At 42.4% G+C, this 22,357-nt stretch overlaps 2 protein-coding genes across 2 annotated transcripts; both read right to left on the bottom strand.

The window, feature by feature from the left end:
• Positions 1-1,691: 1,691 nt before the first annotated feature.
• LOC145075062 (Tetratricopeptide repeat (TPR)-like superfamily protein) lies at positions 1,692-3,666 on the bottom strand. Its single transcript, XM_079021351.1, has 2 exons — positions 3,145-3,666; positions 1,692-3,018 (listed from the first exon to the last, which is right to left on the bottom strand). The coding sequence occupies exons 1-2, from the start codon at positions 3,628-3,630 to the stop codon at positions 1,768-1,770; spliced, it is 1,737 nt and encodes a 578-aa protein (XP_078877477.1). The 5' UTR covers positions 3,631-3,666; the 3' UTR covers positions 1,692-1,767.
• Positions 3,667-4,695: 1,029 nt separating this feature from the next.
• LOC145075470 (uncharacterized) lies at positions 4,696-7,529 on the bottom strand. The gene is made up of 6 exons (XM_079021708.1): positions 6,866-7,529; positions 6,647-6,800; positions 6,222-6,357; positions 5,785-6,131; positions 5,211-5,472; positions 4,696-5,040 (listed from the first exon to the last, which is right to left on the bottom strand). The coding sequence occupies exons 1-6, from the start codon at positions 7,527-7,529 to the stop codon at positions 4,696-4,698; spliced, it is 1,908 nt and encodes a 635-aa protein (XP_078877834.1).
• Between the last annotated feature and the right edge of the window lie 14,828 nt (positions 7,530-22,357).

Here is a 22,357-nt window from a genome sequence, read left to right as displayed (position 1 = left end):
ACAATTGAACTCTAAGAGGGTTTATATCTTGAAACATATTCATAATTATATCGTTATCGATAATTTTTAAAACATTTTTTCAATATGCGATAATAAACTATACTCAAATTTCATTTTTTTCAATATACCACACTAAAATATATGGAACTAAACTCAGTGGCGGACCTTAGTGGTGCCCCAGAGGTCCCGGGCCACTGTTCCGATGCCGGCACGTAGTGTAAAAAAAAATTTAATGTTTTTTTCCAAATATAGATTTATTTGGAAAAAAAAATTAATGTCACCCCTATGAAAATGTTCTGCGTCCACCACTGACTAAACTATCACTCAAAATAGGACATTTTTTATTTTGAAATTGAAAAATGAAATTTGAATGTTAGGAAGCATGAAACTAATAACTATTATCAAGATTTTGTATCAACCGATAATGCGACGTGAGACTTTTCTATTTTTTTTTTCTTTTTTTCAATATTAAATGGATTGGCTAATAATTAATAAAACTGGATTGAGATATTGGGCTACTCTTAAGTAGGTCCTTTGATAATATTAAGGTAGTTCCATGTTTTTTTAATTAATGCATTTCTATATTGAAAAATAAAAAAGGTAGGTCCTAGGACCTACCTTCTATGTTACTAGCTATGCCTCTTAACTTGTTGAACTATTCAAAAAAAAAAAAACTACCTTATGGCCTGCTATCGGAGGTTTAGTTGGTTTCTGGTATATTGGGTAGCTCCGACGAAACTCCGGTCATCTTCTTCAACAAATCTCCGACCAGAAATCTAAAATATTTTGATTTTTGATTTTTTGATAAGAGTACACACACAATGATACTTCATCTTCATGTGTTCAAGAACACAAACATTGATTATTTATCTCCAACCGTTTAAGAACATACAAACACTCATGATTCTCCAACCCAGAAATCGACAATAAATATGATGAACTCAAAAACATAAATTCATAAATCATTTGAGTTCTTTGTATTGTTGTCTATTTTCAGATATGGCGAAGAATAAACACCCACACATACACACATTATAAAGAACTCAAACCCATATTTGATAAAGAACACAAACACAAACAAAAAAAATATTGATGCATGTTTTTAGATCTGATGAAGAACACCAACACAAACCTAGAAGTCAAAGCTCGAGTTCAATGTGTTCTTGAACATAAATGGAAAATAGATTTTTGGGTTTGAGTTCAAAAATCGTTTTTAGATAGAGAAATAGTGATGTGTTTGTTCTTGAGTTTGAACAAAAGATGAAGATGAAGAATTACGTTCTTGAGTTTGAAAATCAAACACCCACACTCATACGAAAATCTTCATCAGATGTGCAAATCTAAATTCTTCATTAGATCTGCAAATCCAACTTCTTAATCGATTGTTGAAAATCTTTTGTTCTTAGAAACTTGGGGTATGAAATCGATTCTTGAAATTAGTGTGTTAATATCACATCGTATGATTTTGAGCATAAAAGGGTAATGTACTTAATTTTATTTATTTTTTTTTTTAGTTTTCAACCATGTTTATATCTAATATGCAAAATAGTTAAAACTAATACAATGATCTTGTTATATTTTTATACAAAACAATGTTTACAAATTTATGATTAATAATTATGTCTTTATTATTATCTATATTATTTTAATTTATCAATACTGTAGTACACGAGTTTTACCCTAGTAAAGGATAAAAAAAATCAAGAACACCTCTGATTTATATAAAGATTTAAGCAATATAAAAACCAAAAATACAACAAAAAAAAACTATCTCCTAAACTGTTCAAGAACCTTCAAAAGACTATACGTCTCAGAATCCGGCCTAGACCCACCAAGAATCATCCGTTTCAAAAGATTTGAATCACAAACTTTAGCCTTCACATAACACTTAATCAAAGCATTATAAACAAAAGTATATTTGGCATAATTCCCTTTCGTCAATTCATCAAACACCTTCTCTGCATTCTCCACATCACCAATCTCTGCAAAAACCTCCAACATTTCATACCCCGTTTCCATCCATGGCGTCGACCTTTTCACACTGCTACTCGTCATCACACCCATCCCCAACTCCATCGTCTTCAAAGCTTCCTTCTTCAACCCCGCTTTCAAACAACCCACAACAAGATGCCTGAAAGTAATCGAGTTTGCTTTGCATCCATACGTCTCCATTTCCCTATACAACCCTGTCGCTTTACTAATACACCCTCGTCTACAATACACAGATATCAAACAATTAAACATCTCGGTTGATTTCATCTCGTAATTTGACTTCATCTCTGACCAAATTTCTTCACCTCGATTCACATCTCCAATCCTCCCAAAAGCTTCAATCGCCAACACGTAGCTTTTTGATTTAACACGGGGTTGTTCTTGTATGATTCTCCAAGTTCTTTCTAAATCCTTTGATTTTTTCAAATACCCGTAGAGTATAACCAGTATATCTAACGTTGACCAGTTTTTTCCAGTCATTGACTTTTCGATTTCTTCAATGTAAGTTTCACAAGCGGTGTATAGCCTAGCTACAGCATGTGCAGTGGCGATTATGCAGAAAGTAATCTCATTTGGTTCAACATTTGCATGATTCATGTCATCAAACACCTTATTTAAACCATGGATGTTGTGTTGATTGGCTTCCATTTTCAAAAGGATGTTGTAAGTGGAGACATGGCGGGAGACTTTATCGGCTTTCATTTGGGTGAGGATTTTGGGGATGGATTTTCTTCGGGAAGGGGAGGAATGGAGGATTATTAAGCGGTTGAAGACCATGTAAGAGATGGAGTGACCGAGTTCCCTCATTTTTTTCATGTAAGCTAATGATAATCTTATCATACCTTTATCTAAGCAAACCATCACAAGATTGTTGTAGAGTAATTCGTCTTGGAACTCTGAAGGGATATGAGAAAAGAGCTTTTCACCTTGTGGTATCCCATGAAGCTTAGCGGTGAATTCTAGAAGAAATGAGTAATCCAGTTGTTTTGGCATGTAGGGTCTTTCCCTAATCACCCATTCCATCACCTGCAACGGATTAATACGCTTAAACTGTCACAGATACATCCTTAGGTTCGAGATAACAGGAGGAAAATAAACTAAAAATTTAGGGAATTGTGTCAGGCATTTACACGAACACCTTGTATGCATTACCTCGAGGGCACGCTTATTGAATTTACGCTTGCGTAAACGATTGATTGTGTGAAAAATATCGCCTCTGTGAATTGGAAACCCGTCTCCCATCCAGCTTTGAAATGCGGACCCGACAGGATCTCCTCTTTCGAGCTTCTCAATCCTCCCACATAAGCTTCTGGGAGCTTCTTCTTTATCCTCTCTGGTTGATTCCTCACCACCAATTGTTCGTGCACTGTATCTGATTTCTTCTTCCTTGATAGATTCTGAGACATCTGTCACTTGAGTAGAGAATCTAAGAGTTGTAGGACTGAGGAGGTGTTGGGAGGAACAAGAGATGGAAAGTGCTCGACGAAATGCTAGAAAGAACCGGCGTTCAAACAGGTGGCTTGCTGCTTGCATGCCTTTGGAAGACCACTCTCGTCTCAAAGTTATTTTCCAGGTAAATGTCGGAATGTGCGAATTGTTGATTTTGTGGATGCGTCTGTTTAAGCTAACCAAAACCATGAATAAGGTTTAAGAATGCAAACTCATTCCGCATGAATTTATTAAACAATTTCGTTAACTAGCATACGAATTAATTAATAGAAGACAAAATTGCAAAATTGGTCTATGTGGTATGCATTTTTTTAGGGTTTTAGTCAAAATCACGATTTTTTTGGGTTGATAATCCTTTTGACCTAGTTTGATTGTGGTTTTGGTCCCTCGAAAAACTTAAAACACTAAAATGCCCTTCTTGTATATATTTTTTTTATATTTTTTCTATTTAATTTAATGTTTTATTATTAATAAACATTGGGTCTCTCTCTCTCTCTCTCTCTCTCTCTCTCTCTCTCTCTCTCTCTCTCTCTCTCTCTCTCTCTCTCTCTCTCTCTCTCTCTCTCTCTCTCTCTCTCTCTCTCTCTCTCTGATCGTCTTCTTCCTCAAGAACAAATCTAGAGTATGTGTTGTTTAAGAAAAAACCAAGAAATAAGGAGTAACTCTTCCTCTTCGTCTTCTTCCTCAAGAACAAAGGTACTTTTCAGTCATTTTCGTCGGGGGTTCTCACCGATTCCGGTGTTTTGTCGGGGTACGATCGGGATCAGATAGCACCCAAATGACCACTGAAAAAACCGAGTCAACAATCAACCGTTGTTGTCTAACATTAGGCCTCACATCAATCCAGTCCATCATGTCTCTCATAGTGAGAAAACAAGGATATCCAAATCAAGCCATCGACTAACCCGCCTCCAAATTTGAGTTGCAATTGTGCACTGAATAAACAAGTGCAACACCTCTTCAGTAGCATTGTTATACAATGGACACAAAATCGAGTCAAGATCCACCCCTCTATCCATCAATAAACGCCAAATAAAAACATTTATTTTAATAGGAACTGAGCGATTCCATCTAGTGGGCAAGGAACCCGACGAAAGTCTCGAATGATCGATCCAATTCCTAGACGATTTAACTGAAAAGCACCCCGAATTATCAAGATTCCAAACCCATTTGTCTGACTCCGTGCCAAGCTGAAAGTCATCCAACAAAGACATCAAACTCGCAAGCTGCTCCTGTTCAACCCCTCCTCTAATATCACGACGCCAAGCAAAAACCCAACCCGTCGGCGACCAAATAGTCTCTAACTAAAAAATTTTGATTAGAAGCTAGTGCAAACAATCTTCCGAATTGCACCATAATATGAACATCCAAGCACCAAACATCGTGCCAAAACCGAATAGTAGCTCCATTACCGATCACTCTAGCCATGGCATTCGAAGGCAGTAAACCACTCTCATGAAGATGATTAATAGTCCCAACAATTTTTTGCCAAACACCAACATCACTTTGTATTCTCGAGCCCCCAGAAAAACCTCCCCCTTCACCATAAAAAAACTTTAAAACTTTCACCCATAAGGCTTCAGGCTCGTTAAAGAATCTCTATTTCCATTTATATAAAAGACCTAGATTAAAAGCATCTAAACTACCAATACCCAAAACACCCTGGTCAAAAGAGTTTAACGTCAAATTCCACTTAACCCAATGAATACATTTTTGACCCTCTTCCATACCCCAAAAAAAAAAAAACGAGCCCTCATATTCTCCAAAACCTGCAAGACAGCAACAGGAGGCCTAAAAATACATAAGTAACAAATACCAAGGCTACCCAGGACTGACTTAACAAGAGTTAAACGACCACCAATAGATAACAATCTAGCTTTCCAAGACGTCAATCTCTTCTTGAAGCGATCTATAATTATTTGCCATCCTTTAACACGCACAATAGATTCGCCAACCGGAACACCAAGATACACAAACGAAAAAGATCCAGCCGAGCTACCTGTAAAAGAAGCGAGATTGGTGATTTCATACCTACCAAACCCCACGCCATATAGAATAGATTTAGAAAGGTTAAGATTTAGACCCGAGACTAAATAAAAACATCTCAACACCCGAATCAAATTTCGGACATTATTCTCATTCCACTATCCCATAAAAATAGCATCATCTGCATAAAACAAATGAGAGATAACTAAATCATGTGAATCAAGTTGGTCCCCCCTAAACACATCTTTCAGCACCGCATCCTCTATAGCAATATGAAGGCCCTCCGTATCAATAATGGAGAGAAAGGGAGACAAAGGGTCACCATGTCTCAGCCCTCTAAACAACTAAAACTCATACGTAGGGAAACCATTCAAAAGAACTGAAGAACGAGCATTATAAATCATCCCTCTGATCCACACTCTCCATCTCTCCCCAAAACCAAGAAACATCATAATCCTATCAATATAATCCCAACTAACTGAATCATACGCTTTTTCAAAGTCAACTTTAAAAATCATCAATTTCTTCTTCTTGTGGTTGAACCATCGAACCATCTCATTCACAAGAAGAGTACCATCTAGAATTTGCCTAGAGTTGAGAAAAACAGATTGCTTCAACCCAATAACATCATGTAGGACCGGTGCTAACCTATTAGCCAACAGTTTAGCAATAATCTTAAACTGCATGCCAACGAGACTAATAGGCTAATAATCATTGATACGAATAGAATTGTCAATCTTAGGAATCAATGTAATGAAAGAAGAATTACACCTAATGGGAAACCTAGGATTGACACAAAATTCCTGCACAAAAGCCACAACATCATCACCTAAAATCTCCCAAAAATGCCTGAGAAATCGGAAAGAGAATCCATTAGCACCCGGCGCCCGGTCCAACCCACAGTCCCACACCGCACTCTCGATCTCTTCACTAGAGAACCCAAAATCTAGGGAATTAATCGTACCCAGATGAAGAGATCTGAATCTATCACTGTTACGGCCTATCGATGTTCCCTTAAAAGGTTGGAATTTAGAAGCATAAAAATTATAAAAGGCTTTTTTAACTAGAGGTGGGCCCGTAACCCACTCCCCGTCAATAGAGATGCCCCTAATAAGTCTCTGACGTCTTCGCTGCTTCAACATGGCATGAAAAAAAAATTGAGTTCTCGTCCCTCTCGATAGCCCATTTAAATCGAGCTTTTTGGGTTGAATCAAGAGACCGAGACTTTTCCAAGGAAGCCAGATCACCGAGAATGGCCCTTCTCTCCCAAGCCAAATCATCACACGGGCCACCATCGTCAAACATCTTATCAATATCAACCAATCTAGATAAGAGACGGTTACTATAAACTCTAGAATCCTCCTTATAATTACCTGCAACCAATTTTTTATTTGGTCTTTCAAGAATTTATGTTTATTTTTTAACACAACAAACTTACTCCAAGACCTGTCAACCACGAACTCCTTGACATCATCTTTCACCATATCATGAAACCCATCAAGTTCTAACCAAGAGTTGAAGAATTTAAATGATGAAGGACCATAATCCACCAAAGACACATGCAAGAAAATAGGGCAATGATCAGACCACCTTCTATCAAGAACCAAAACTTGAAGATGGTCAAATCTATCATAAAAAGCTTCATCCACCAGAAACCTATCCAACTTAATTAACTTGGAACCAATAGCGTCGATTCTAGTGAACCGCTTCCCAGTCATAGGCACATCTATGAGACCCATATCATCAATAAAATCATTAAAAGCAGAAGCCGTAATAGGACAAAAAATCGACCCCATTCTTTTAGTCACCTCCCTAACAACATTAAAGTCTCCAAAAAACACGTAATTCCCACCGTTCCTCCTTTTAAAATCCCTAAGATATTGCCACAGGTCAAATTTCTCCAGGACTCTTTGAGGAGCATAAATATTAACCATGTAACAAGGAAAACTAAAAGGAGCCCAAACTCCTCCAACTATAACCACATTATCCATATAATGAACACTACTTTTTGCAAACACATTAGGGTCCCAAACAGAAAGAATACCCCCTGAGAGACCCCGAGCATAACTACACGCCAAATCAAAACAGGGATTACCCCACATACTCCTAACTTTGAACAAATCAATTTGTCATTCTAGTCTCCTGTAACCCTAGAAATGGCACCCCATTCTGGATACATTTAATGTGGCGAATCATTTTAATCAAAACCGTATTTATACATTTAAAAATTGTATGTATATATTTAAAAACATATTATATATTTCAAAGTGTATTTTATATATTTAAAATATATAAAATCATATTTATATTTAAAAACATATTTATATGTTTAAAAATGTAAATACGAATTTGCCGTAAGAGTAAATTACAGAAATGGCCCCTATGCTTTGGTGAGATTTGTAGTTTTGATCCCTAAGTTTAAAAAATGATAGGTTATATCCATGTGATTTATGAATATTGCAGTTTTGATCCTTGCAATATTCATAAACGATAGGGATGCAACCTATCAATTTTTAAATTTAAGGACCAAAACTACGAATCTGATCAAAGCACAGGGACCATTTTTGTAATTTACTCTGCACGTAGTTATAACAAACAGTGAAATCGGCGGGGTTGTATAGCATTGCTTTTTGGAATATGATGAGAGCTAGTAACTTCGAAACCTGCCAACCTCCCTTATACAAAAGTATTGTCCAGCTTGGTGGTAATTAAAAACCATGTAAGCAAATGATCACAAGATTATTGTTGAGTAATAGCTTCTCACCTTGTCGTATCCCATGAAGCTTAGCAGTGAATTCTAGCATATATGAGTAATCTAGTTGTTTTGGCATCTATGGTCTTTCCTAATCACCCATTCCATCAACTGCAAAATATTACACCGTCCTTAGGTTCCGATAGGATATTCCAATAGGATAATAAGCCAAAATTTAGGCGCATTGTTTCGGACATTAACATGAACACCATACTATTACCTAAAGGGCAGGCTTATTAAATTTAAGTTTGCGTAACGATTGGTGGTGTGCAAAATATCACCTCTGTGAATTGGAAACACGTCTGCCATCCAACTTTGGAATGTGGACCCAACATGGTCTCTTCTTGATTGCTTTTGTATCCTCCCATATAATATTCTGGGAGCTTATTCTTTATGCTCTAATGATTCCGCATTGTCGATTGTTCATCCTTTGTGCTTGATTTCTTCTTTGGCATCTTCATACTTGATAGATTCTAAACTGTCAGTCGCTTGAATAGAGAATCTAAGAGCTTTGGGACTGGGAAGGTGTTGGGAGGAACAAGAGATGAAAAGTTCACGACGAAACTCTAGAAAGAAGCATTCAAACATGGTAAATTAGAGGATTGGGAACACCACCTTTGGCATCCTGATTTATTCATAAAAATAAACTACAATTAAGGACTCAAAACATTGGATTAAAACAGTAACATACCTGGGTTTTCTTGAAGTTTGAGACTTCTTGCAAAGGTTCATGTTGATAAAGTTGGTTTCCAATTTAAATAAAGGGTTTTAAACGACTTTTTTTGTATAAATATATATTATACAAAAGTATTATTTTTTTATAAAGAATTAATTTTTTTATAAACGAGTCATTATATTTTCTAAGTTTTGTATGTTGATCATTTAACTTGTAAACCTCGTTACCCAATAACGTAGGATGCTGCGTGTCAGACTTTGGTGACATGATACTATTTGGTTATGTGGCACTAACATGAATGATGATGTATCAAAATTGAAAAAAAAAATACACAAAAGGCACTAACTAAGCTTTGTAATGAGAAAATCAGTGGATGGTGTCTCTCTTCAAAGCTATATCAACGAAAGCAGTATGATGGTGGTAACAGAGAGATACATAGGGTTTGAAATGAGATAATGAGAGGACTCTTGGTAATAGAGGATGGTAGTAACAGAGGACTGCTGGCCATAGAAGATAATGAGAGAAAGAGAGAGATACGTAGGGTTTGAAATGAGATTGTAATGTTCAGATTCTTGGAGGTATTATAATTTATTATATTCTTGAATTTTAAGCAGTGCCACATCGTGGTGAAGGAATACCGCGACGTGGAAATGGTCGTTGTATCGCGGGTTTTAAATGCCTCCCTTAGGACAATCCATGCTGACATGACCAACCCTGCTACACTTGTAGCAACCCAAACGCCTAGAACGACAAACCCCATTGTATAGTTTTCTGCACAAGCTGCACTGACCCCGACCCTATTGGCCCCTCAATCAATGATCTGAAGTTTTAGGTCTCTTCTCAGGACCCTCCACTGCATGCACCTGATCTGGCCCCCTCTTTCCTAGGTGCTCCAAATCGTTCTCTCGCTCTCGAGGTCTAGAAATCATATCATTCAGGGTCTTGCACCCTGATACATTCACAAAATCCTTAATCTCATCCCTCAACATATCATGATACCTTACCTTCTTCATTTCCTCATCCGCTGCATACTGTATAACCAATAAAGCCCTCTCCCAGAACTTGGCAGTGATTTATTCCATAGTCTCAATAGTCTGGCGGAGATCCTGAAACTCTCGCTCCAACTATTGTACCTTAATCACCGGTGCAAACTCAACTCAGATCCTGGTCGAAAAATCATCCCACGTCATAGCATCAACAACATCATCACCCACCTCACATCCTACTTCCTCCCACCAGTCCTGTGTCCTGTCCTTCAAAAGGCGGGAAGCAAATCTGACCTTCAACTCCTTGGGACAGAAACTCGTCTTGAACGTGTTAGCCATATTCTCTAACCATCTCGTACTGGAAACAGGGTCATTCTCCCCAGAGAACGTTGGAGCTCTACAAACACGAAACTCATGGAAAGAAAGAGTGCGAGCTCCAACGATAGCCATAACCTCAGCACAGAACGCGCCCAAGTGCTCATCCAAAATCTCCATAATCCCTTCCTTGACCGAACCAAAGATCATAGGATTTTGCTCCAAAATACCACGGGTAATATCCGATGAGATGAACTCCCGCATTTGCTCGCTAATCGGCTCGATACCTGTACCTAAGCCGGAACCAGAACCAGGACCTCCTTCCTAAGTGCTCATCACCGAACTAAAATACAACATGCAAATGATCAGAACATATTCAACAATCTTCATCCCACAAGCTTCCTAGATTCTCCAATACTATCCCCGATTTGAGTATGGATCATGTGCTTTCAGTAATACAAGCCTAGTACTACCTTCCACACCTATCCATACTTTCCTCAAGAATCATCCTGAATCCTCTAAGTCACCTTCTCAAACCGATGCACCAAATACTCACTAAACAGTGCAACTAACCCACTGAAGAACTTCCTAGGCTCTCCTAGGTTCCTGAACTTACCTTGCCATCAGCTACTAAATGATTCTCATCGATGTCAACAAATTGTCTCATTAATATACTCACATGCAACAGAGATCAGATAATCCTTCGAGTAAAAGACTCAACCCTAGAACGGTTGGACTCAGACAAGAGCTGCACAATATAGTCAAATCTATCACTCTGAGATTATTTAACTTGTGCAACATGTGACATAGCATATTCACTTCCCACAAAGCACAAAACAAGCAGCATTCGGGCAACGGAAAATCTAACTAGCATATCCCTACTCAGCCATTCTATCTATTGATCTAAAAATCATACTAGCATACAATTCTAAAAGCTCGTATAATCAGGCATATAAAGGCATTGTATCCACCGATCTAAAGATCATACTAGCATGTAATTCTAAAAGCTCATACAATCAGGTAGGGTTGAGCATCGGAACAGGGTACCCGCTTTAAGAACTGGAACCGCCGATTCCGGAACCGAAACCGCCTTAAGCGGTTCTGGTTCCGGATCCTAAAACTTTGGGAACGCCTTAAATGGTTCCAGTTCCGGTTCTTACTTTTTCGGAACCGTTATCCGCCGGGTACCCGCCGAAACCGATTTGTTTAGTGAGGAGACTCACACAGATAATCCCTGGTTGTTGGTCCGACAATTCCTTAAGCTATCAATATCAAATAACACTGAATTAACAATTGGAGTCCAATCTATACCCTTCAATTCATACTTAGGGTAAAAGACCATTTTACCCCTTACCTAGCTTGGCCCAAGACTAAGGCCCAATCTTTCCATCCAAAAAGGTCCAAAACCAATTAACCATCCAAGGCCCGCATATGGCCCAATTTTCCAAATTGGGCCCACATATCTACATGGGCCTTACCTTAAGGCCCACCAATTATTCCTAGACCAAACACCTGCATTCAGATGACCCAATAATGCTCCCAAGCAATCAAGCCCAAACCGAAGCCCAAACATGCAAGGCCCAACAGACTAAGTATGCGGGGCATACTCAGCATGTACGCGTAGTGTACTCGCTTGAAGGCTTGTACGCTAAGCATACCTACTTGTACGTTGGGCGTACTCAGCCCTTCAGCCCAAAACTTGATTTTAACACTTAATCCCTTAAGACAAAGCTCCAAAACATAGATTTGACTTCCTTAAGTTGGATTACCATGCAAAGTTGCTAACTTTATGCTCATGCATGGCTAATAAGTGACTTAATGCATTCTTGTGACCAAAAATCCCATAAAGCTTGCACCTTTATGCTTAAGGAATCAAATACAAACTCATATCTAAAAGGACAATCCCTCAAAACGTATTAACTCTTCCATCAACCCAAAAAGGACCAAAAGCATAACAAAATAAGCTATAAGTAGATCTAAAAATCTAGAAGCCAAGGTTTAAACTTGATACCTCAGAAAGCTTGCAAAAAAGATGATGATTCTAGCTCTAAAACCTTTTCACCAAGCAAGGTAACTTCAAACTTCTCTACTTCTTTCATAAAGGCAAAAATGGGCACCAAAGTCTTCTTAATAGCTCAAGAACACCACCAAGAGGCTAAGGGTTGATTTAGGGTTTCAGGAGTTTGGGGATGGTAAAAAGGCCAACCCTAGAGACTTAAGATGCTTAAATATGGTACATTTACTTAAAATTAGGGTTTCTTACAACCCTTGTACGTCCGACGTACTCCTCGTACGCCCATCATACGAGGTCGAGGGTTCGCGATCCTTCCTCCTTGCTATGCTAAGCATATACCAGTGTACGCCCAATGTTCTACTGTAACGACCCGTCTCTGGTATGTTGCTTCCATGATATTTATTTAGAAGTTTTCAAGAGGGACTCGGCGAGTCTATAGCCCGACTCGTCGAGTAGGGACGAGATTTCGAGCACGTGTAAGTCGGCGACTCGGCGAGTCTGCCTGCCAGGAAGAAACCCTAAATCCCCGGGTTTGCTCACTATTTAAGCAGTGTTATGTGCCCCAAACTTGCCTCTTTCACCCTCAGAGAGCTGTGAGAAACCCTAAACCCATCCCTTGGTTGATTAAAGTGTTTTTGTGTGGATTCTTGAAGGCTTGAAGAAGAAAAAGAAGAAAAGACCAAAGAGAAGAGGTGTAGAGCAAAGATCCAAGGTCAAAATCAAAGTTCATTGAGGTATTTCTTGGAATCCTTCTGTTTTATGCTTAGAACCTCCATTAGAACATTTCTAGGGCTAGTTTGATGTATTTTCCAACCTTATAGTTGTATGGATGCCTTAATAGGTAGAGATATCCCTAGATCTGTTCATTTAGGAGTTGTAGAGCCCAGATCTATTGCCTTTTTGAAGTTGCTTTGCATGAGAACCCTAGATCTAGCCTTTATTATGCTTTTTGAGCCTTATAATCTTCATGGATGCTTATGGACACGTAAAGATAGAATCTTTACGTGTTAATCGAGCTAAGGGAGCCCACATCTATAAGTTTTATACGCTGGATTCAAGCAGAATCGAGCTTAGAGTAGCTGCATGCATGCGACTCGGCGAGTCGAGTCGCGAGTCCCCGATTTTTCCCCTTTTGAGTGATGTCGAGTGGGGACCTATGAGTAGTAGAGTGGACTCAGTGAGTTGGAGGACAGAATCAGTGATGGAGGGACTCGACGAGTTGTCCATACAACTCGGCGAGTCCAAGACAATCTTCTTAGCTCAAGAACAACTCGTCGAGTTGTTCATACGACTCGGCGAGTCGGATGCAGATTGCCTGAGTTTTTGAATCGAAAGGGAACTCGTCGAGTCGATGCCATACTCGACGAGTAGCCACGAGTAGGGTTGAGAAGTGAGAATAGAGACTCGGCGAGTTGGCGGCCCAACTCGGTGAGTCAGGACAACTATAGGTTGACTTTGACCGGGAGAGTTGACTTTGACCTGGGGTAAAAGAGTCATTTTACCCCAATGCAGTGATTAGCATTTGATTGAGTGTGTTTATGGATTTGTAGTCGGGGAGATACCGGAGCAGCAGCAGATAGCTTCCAGAGCCATACACACATCAACCAGTTCACGAGGTGAGTTTCCTTCTAGTAGGAACGGGTCTACGACCACAATGCCGACCCGTTTAGTTAACAGTAGTTCCGGACTTCAGTCCGATGCAGTAGTTAGAGTGCTTGATGTCTTTGTGATTCAAGCATGTTTGGTGTTATGTGTTCCGGACTTTGGTCCGATGCAGTATGTGTGTTATGTTAGCAAATACGTGTTTATGTTATGCTATGTTCAGACATTTCCGGACTTCAGTCCGATGCAGTTAGTTCCGGACTCCGGTCCGATGCAGGGACAAGGTCCCAGTCAGTTCCGAACTTCGGTCCGATGCAGTCAGTTCCGGACTTCGGTCCGATGCAGTCAGTTCTGGACTTCGGTCCGATGCAGCTAGTTCCGGACTTCGGTCCGATGCAGTGGACAAGGCCCAGTATGTGCTTTATTTGTTATTGTGTGGTATGTGGTAGTCTGGGGGAGCTCACTAAGCTTCGTGCTTACGGTTTCAGTTCTTGGTTTCAGGTACTTCCGCAAGTAAAAGGAAGAGCTCGGGATGATGGCATCGCACACACCGCAGCTTCAGTTTTTGTCCTGGGAGTTGATTCAGATTCTTGGATATGTTTGATACAGTTGTGACACAGTCTTTCTCACAATATTTTAGTATGGTTTTGGGATACGCAATGCATGATTTTATTATGTGATACTCAGTTTTATGGTTTTTGCTATATTAAAATGAAATTTTCGGGTCGTATTTTTGGGATGTTTCAAGTTGGTATCAGAGCCTTGGTTTGAGGGATTTGGATACACTTCCGGGTGTATCTAAACTCAAACTAAGGGAAAAATAAAAAGATTTTCAAAAGGAAAATGTTTTCGAAAGAATTTTGAAAAGCACTTAGAAATAAAAGATTTTTTTTTAAAAAAAACGAGATAAGGGTGTGGTGCATGCGATCAGCCGAGCTCAAGTAAGTATTCCCAAATTATCCATACAAGTTTATTAGTTCAGTTTCAGTTTTAGTTCCAGTTTCAGTTTTAGTAGAACAACATGCTAGTATAGGACTAAGGATCTAGGAGGATGCCTTATGTGCCTGCTATATGTGTTTCAGCTTTATGAGAATTGCATGCTAGTATTGAGTAGACAGCAGTAGGATAGCCTGTTTAGGTTATGCCTGATAGTATGAGTTTAGCATTGTATGCTAGTACAGTTTTCTCATTATGAGGATAGAATTGCTTGAGTAGTTACTTGTGTCAGAATGCTGCTTGCTTTGTGCTTTGTGGGACTCCGAGTGATGGGAGTTAGCCATTAGGTGAATACGTCACATCACATGTGATCCGGGTTGAATAATCTCAGAGTGTTGGATTTGACCCTATTGCGCAGCTCTTGTTTGAGTCCAACCGTTGTAGGGATGAGCCTTTTACTCGAAGGATTATATGAGCCTCATCACATGTGATGGTATTCAGGTGATGGCTAATTAGCATTATAAGGAGGCCTTCAGCAGCTGAGGACTGGTTTGAGTGGAGTCAAAGATTTCCCTAGGGCAAGCCTAGGATGAGAGTAGCAGAGAGCAGTAGTAGTAGTAGTAGTGACTTGGTGGAGGCAAGGCAGTTCTTGAGGAAAGTACGGATAGATGTGGAAGGTAGTATGGGCCCGTACTACTGAAAGCAGAGGATCCGTACTCGAATCAAGGAAGGCTGAGGCAAGAACAGGAAGCTAGTAGTAGTATCAATGATCCCTTGATGTTGCCATGATGTGTTTCAGAATGGTGGTTTTGCGTTTGAGGCTAGCAGACGGCAGTACCGGTGCCAGGGAGGGATCAGGATCAGGCTCGGGGGCCGAGCGCATGGATGAGCAGACCAGAGAGTTTCTTTCTTCGGAGATTACTCGTATCATACTGGAGCAGACTCCTGTGATCTTCGGTTCGATCAAGGAGGGTATCCTAGAGCTTATGGATGAGAGGTTGGGCACCTTCTGTGCCGAGGTGGCGGCCATGATGGGGTCGTGCACACTTACGTTCAGGGAGTTCAGGGCATGTGGAGCTCCAGGTTACCATGGGTCGCGGGACCCCATAGCGAGTACTAGATGGTTGGCGGATGTGGCCAACGCTTTCCGCACGAGCAGGTGTCCCGAGGGTGACAAGGTTAGATTGGCGTCCTGTCTTCTGAAGGACAGGGCACGGGATTAGTGGGAAGAGGTCGAACATACCATTAGAGATGATGCAGCGCTAGATGCCATGACCTGGGCCGATTTCTCTACCAGGTTCAGAGCGGAGTTTGCACCGGTTATTGAGATGCAACAGTTAGCTAGAGAGTTTCAGGACCTCACCCAAACTACAGAGACCGTGGCGGAGATCACCGCCAAGTTCAGGGAGAGGGCTCTTCTCGTTCCTCAGTATGCAGCCGATGAGGAGATGAAGAAGGCCCGTTATCATGAGATGTTGCGGAGCGATATCCGCCAATTTGTGAGCCGGTCCAGCTGTAAAACGCTGGATGACATGATTGCTAGGGCTCGGGAGAGGGAGATTGACCTTGAGATGGAGAAGAAGAAGAGGAAACCGGAGGCGATTTCGGGTACAGGTAGTTCGGGGAAAAAGCCCAAGGTTTCAGATCACAGATCCAGGAGTCAGCAAAGTCACGGTCGATGTGGCAAGTATGGGAGATTGCACGATGGGGTGTGCAAGGCAGGGAGTTTCGGTTGCTACAAGTGCGGTCGGACTGGGCATTTGAGCAGGGATTGTACGGCCCCTGCTACCGCCATTGCAGCATCAGATCTGATTTGCTTTCAGTGCAATCAGAGGGGACATAAAAAGTCCCAGTATCCGAGTTTAGCTGCAGCAGGGAAGGTGGCTGCACCTGCCCCTGCTACTTTGAGGATTACAGATGGCCGGTAGGGCCGAGCCGAGGCGCCAGTGGCGAAGAGTAGAGCTTTTCAGATGACAGCAGAGGAGGCACGAGCGACTCCTGATGTGGTGACGGGTATGTATTTTTCCCTTCATCTCTATATTATTATTATTGATTGATTATTGCTTATGATTATATGTTTTGTATAGGGTTGTTCTCTGTGAACGGCATTTTTGCTACAGTATTATTTGATTCAGGGGCTACCCGATCATTTGTATCGCTAGTGCTTAGCAAGAGATTTAGTAGAGCTCCAGGGGAGCTGGATTGTCCACTAGAGGTTGAGATAGCAGATGACAGGACCGTGAGGGTCGCCAGAGTGCATAGAGGGTGTTCTCTTCAGTTGTTTGACGAGCAGTTTTCGGTGGACTTGGTTCCTATTCCCCTGCGAGGGAATAAGGTTATAGTAGGCATGGAATTGTTGAGTCCCAATGGGGCGGTGATTGATTGTGAGCTGTAGCTAGTGAGGGTTCGCACTCCCAGTGGGGGAGAGTTAGTGATTCAGGGCGAGAGGCCACAGCGCGGACCAGCTTTTTGTTCAGCTGCGAGAGCGAGGCGCTATTTTCAGCAGGGTTGCGCCGGATATATAGCTTATGTTGTAGACGCCCGGGAAAAGGGTAAGGTGGCAGTAGATGATGTTCCGATAGTGCGAGACTACCCGGATGTATTTCCAGAGGATTTGTCTGGAATACCTCCAGAGAGACAGGTCGAGTTCGGGATCGATCTGATTCCGGGTGCGGCGCCGATAGTTAAGGCCCCGTATCGGTTAGCTCCCCCTAAGATGCAGGAGTTGTCTACGCAGTTGCAGGAGCTGCTAGACAAAGGTTTCATCAGACCGAGTAGTTCGCCTTGGGGAGCTCCGATTTTGTTTGTGAAGAAAAAGGACGGGTCGCACCGCATGTGTATAGATTACCGGGAGTTGAATAAGGCAACGTTGAAGAACCGTTACCCACTCCCGAGGATAGATGATTTGTTTGACCAGCTTCAGGGAGCGTCTTGGTTTTCCAAGATCGATCTACGTTCCGGGTATCATCAAATGCGAGTCAGAAATGAGGATGTGCAGAAGACTGCTTTCAGGACCGGGTATGGTCATTATGAGTTTGTGGTGATGCCATTTGGGCTCACCAACGCTCCAGCCGCATTCATGGACCTCATGAATCGCGTGTGCAGGCCGATGCTGGATCGGTCTGTGATAGTGTTCATACATGATATCTTGGTGTATTCCAAGACGCATGAGCAACATGAGGAGCACCTGAGAGAGGTGCTAGAAGTTCTGAGGAGGGAGAGACTTTTCGCAAAGTTCTCCAAGTGCGAGTTCTGGTTGCGCGAGGTGCAGTTCCTTGGTCACCTCGTCAACCAGAAAGACATTTTAGTAGATCCGGCCAAGATAGAGGTCGTGATGCAGTGGGAGGTCCCGAAGTCTCCATCCGAGATTCGGATCTTCCTAGGGTTGGCAGGGTATTACCGGAGATTCATTCAGGATTTCTCCAAGATAGCAGTGTCGCTCACCCGACTGACCAAGAAGTCGGTGGTGTTTCGTTGGGGGCCTGAGCAGCAGGCAGCATTTGAGACCCTCAGGCGGAGGTTGTGCGAGGCTCCGATCCTTACCTTGCTAGAGGGAGTAGAGGATTTTGTAGTCTACTGTGATGCCTCAATCACAGGTATGGGAGCAGTATTGATGCAGCGAGGCCATGTAATAGCTTACGCCTCGAGACAGTTAAAGCCCCACGAGGCTAACTATCCTACTCATGATTTAGAGTTGGGGGCGGTTGTGTTTGCCCTCAAGATTTGGAGACATTACCTTTATGGGGTCCGTTGTACCATCTACACGGGTCACAAGAGTTTGAGGTACCTTATGGATCAGCCGAATCTGAACATGAGACAGAGGAGGTGGTTGGATGTGCTGAAGGATTATGATTGTGAAATCCTTTACCATCCAGGGAAGGCCAACGTAGTGGCCGACGCCCTAAGCCGCAAGGCGTCAGCAGCCCCTATCAAAGACAGTGATTACTCCATTGCTGGAGCGGATCAGGGAGGCTCAGGTTTAGGGCCTCAAGGAGGAGAGACAGAAGTGTGAGAGGATAGTGGGTCGAGTAGCTTCGTTTGATTATGATAGTCGAGGGTTGTTGACCCTTCACGGGAGAGTGTGGGTACCGTACTGGGGCGGAGTACGGCAGGTGTTGATGGACGAGGCTCATAAGTCTCGATTTTCTATCCACCCAGGGGCGACGAAGATGTATAGAGATCTTCGACTCGATTACTGGTGGCCCTGCATGAAGCGGGATGTCGCCTGGTATGTAGAGAGGTGCCTGACCTGCAGGAAGGTCAAGGCAGAACACCAGAGGCCTCACGGCAGGATGCAACCGTTAGACATTCCCGTGTGGAAATGGGAGGACATCACCATGGATTTTATCACCAAGCTTCCCAGGACCGCACGTGGGGTAGATTCGATTTGGGTAATAGTGGATCGGTTGACGAAGAGTGCGCATTTCATACCGATCCAGGAGAGCATATCGGCAGAAAAGTTAGCCGATATCTATGTGCGTGAGGTAGTGGCACGTCATGGAGTGCCGGTATCGGTGGTGTCAGACCGAGACATCCGTTTTACATCCAGATTCTAGAAGCGGTTTCACGACGAGATGGGTACTCGTCTCCATTTCAGCACCGCTTTCCACCCTCAGACGGACGGGCAGAGCGAGAGGACGATTTAGACTCTCGAGGACATGCTCAGGGCTTGTGTCCTAGACTTCGGTGGCAGTTGGGATACGTATCTTCCGTTAGTGGAATTTTCGTATAACAACAGTTATCATGCGAGCATTGATCGACCTCCCTTTGAGATGCTTTATGTGAGGAAGTGTAGGACCCCGATTTGTTGGGGCGAGGTTGGTCAGCGGGTCATTGGGAGCACAGAGGTGGTGCTCAAGACGACCGAGTTGATTCAGAAGGTTCGTAGTAGACTGCAGACTGCGCAGAGTCGGCAGAAGAGCTACGCCGACAGGAGGCGTTCAAACTTGGAGTTCCGGGTGGGCGATATGGTCCTTCTGAAGGTCTCACCTTGGAAGGGTGTCATCAGGTTTCGGAAAAGGGGCAAGCTGGGTCCTAGGTTCATTGGTCCTTTCAGGGATTTGGCCCGAGTGGGTCGGGTTGCTTATCGGTTGGATCTTCCAGTGGATCTTAGCCAGATCCACAACACTTTCCATGTGTCTCAGTTGAGGAAGTGTTTGGTGGATGAGTCAGCAGTTGTTCCCTTAGAAGATATTCAGGTTGATAGCAGCCTGAATTATATTGAGAGGCCGGTCGCGATTCGGGACCGGAAGACAAAGACCTTGAGGAACAAGGTAATTCAGTTAGTGAAGGTGTAGTGGCAGCACCGGAAGGGGTCTGAGTGGACGTGGGAGGCTGAGGAGGAGATGATAGAGCACTACCCGGAGTTATTTGCAGATTCAGCCGTAGCAAACTTCGAGGATGAAGTTTGAGACAAGTGGGGGAGAATTGTAACGACCCGTCTCTGGTATGTTGCTTCCATGATATTTATTTAGAAGTTTTCAAGAGGGACTCGGCGAGTCTATAGCCCGACTCGTCGAGTAGGGACGAGCTTTCGAGCACGTGTAAGTTGGCGACTCGGCGAGTCCATATTCGGGACTCGGCGAGTCTGCCTGCCAGGAAGAAACCCTAAATCCCTGGGTTTGCTCACTATTTAAGCAGTGTTATGTGCCCCCAAACTCGCCTCCTTCACCCTCAGAGAGTTGTGAGAAACCCTAAACCCATCCCTTGGTTGATTAAAGTGTTTTTGTGTGGATTCTTGAAGGCTTGAAGAAGAAAAAGAAGAAAGGACCAAAGAGAAGAGGTGTAGAGCAAAGATCCAAGGTCAAAATCAGAGTTCATTGAGGTATTTCTCGGAATCCTTCTGTTTTATGCTTAGAACCTCCATTAGAACATTTCTAGGGCTAGTTTGATGTATTTTCCAACCTTATAGTTGTATGGATGCCTTAATAGGTAGAGATATCCCTAGATCTGTTCATTTAGGAGTTGTAGAGCCCAGATCTATTGCCTTTTTGAAGTTGCTTTGCATGAGAACCCTAGATCTAGCCTTTATTATGCTTTTTGAGCCTTATAATCTTCATGGATGCTTATGGACACGTAAAGATAGAATCTTTACGTGTTAATCGAGCTAAGGGAGCCCAGATCTATAATTTTTATACGATGGATTCAAGCAGAATCGAGCTTAGAGTAGCTGCATGCATGCGACTCGGCGAGTTGGAAGAACGACTCGGCGAGTCGAGTCGCGAGTCCCCAATTTTTTCCCTTTTGAGTGATGTCGAGTGGGGACCTGTGAGTAGTAGAGTGGACTCAGTGATTTGGAGGACAGACTCAGTGATGGAGGGACTCGACGAGTTGTTCATACAACTCGGCGAGTCCAAGACAATCTTCTTAGCTCAAGAACAACTCGTCGAGTTGTTCATACGACTCGGCGAGTCGGATGCAGATTGCCTGAGTTTTTGAATCGAAAGGGAACTCGTCGAGTCGATGCCATACTCGACGAGTAGCCACGAGTAGGGTTGAGAAGTGAGAATAGAGACTCGGCGAGTTGGCGGCCCAACTCGGCGAGTCAGGACAACTGTAGGTTGACTTTGACCGAGAGAGTTGACTTTGACCTGGGGTAAAAGAGTCATTTTACCCCAATGCAGTGATTATCATTTGATTGAGTGTGTTTATGGATTTGTAGCCGGGGAGATACTGGAGCAACAACAGATAGCTCCCAGAGCCATACACACAGCAACCAGTTCACGAGGTGAGTTTCCTTCTAGTAGGAACGGGTCTACGGCCACAATGCCGGCCCGTTTAGTTAACAGTAGTTCCGGACTTCAGTCCGATGCAGTAGTTAGAGTGCTTGATGTCTTTGTGATTCAAGCATGTTTGGTATTATGTGTTCCGGACTTTGGTCCGATGCAGTATGTGTGTTATGTTAGCAAATACGTGTTTATGTTATGCTATGTTCAGACAGTTCCGGACTTCGGTCCGATGCAGTTAGTTCCGGACTCCGGTCCGATGCAGGGGACAAGGTCCCAGTCAGTTCCGGACTTCGGTCTGATGCAGTGGGCAAGGCCCAGTATGTGCTTTATTTGTTATTGTGTGGTATGTGGTAGTCTGGAGGAGCTCACTAAGCGTCGTGCTTACGGTTTCAGTTCTTGGTTTCAGGTACTTCCGCAAGTAAAGGGAAGAGCTCGGGATGATGGCATCGCACACACCACAACTTCAGTTTTTGTCATGGGAGTTGATTCAGTTTCTTGGATATGTTTGATACAGTTGTGACACAGTCTTTCTCACAATATTTTAGTATGGTTTTGGGATACGCAATGCATGGTTTTATTCTGTGATACTCAGTTTTATGGTTTTTGCTATATTAAAATGAAATTTTCGGGTCGTATTTTTGGGATGTTTCATCTACACTTCATACTAGTACGCCCTGTGTACTCCCTATGTATGCCCCACGTACTAGGGTTTCCCTTTAAACCCTAAGATACTCCAAAGGCCAAAACTTCTTCGTTATGAATCCAATTTCGACGATCCTTATATCTATGAAAAAGTAACGAGAAGCTCTACGCTTTTATCAACTCATACTTTCCATAAAATTTCCCGAAAAAATCCAATTTCCATAAAAGCCCGTGCTGCCATTTTACCAAAATACCAATTCGCTTCAAAACCAATTCTGA

This window comes from Lactuca serriola, chromosome 9 (genome assembly GCF_051521515.1).
Source record: "Lactuca serriola cultivar US96UC23 chromosome 9, Lser_US96UC23_V15, whole genome shotgun sequence".
NCBI lineage: Eukaryota > Viridiplantae > Streptophyta > Magnoliopsida > Asterales > Asteraceae > Lactuca > Lactuca serriola.
The sequence above is the reverse complement of the archived record's forward strand: the minus strand, read 5'-3'. Positions and strand labels throughout refer to the sequence as shown.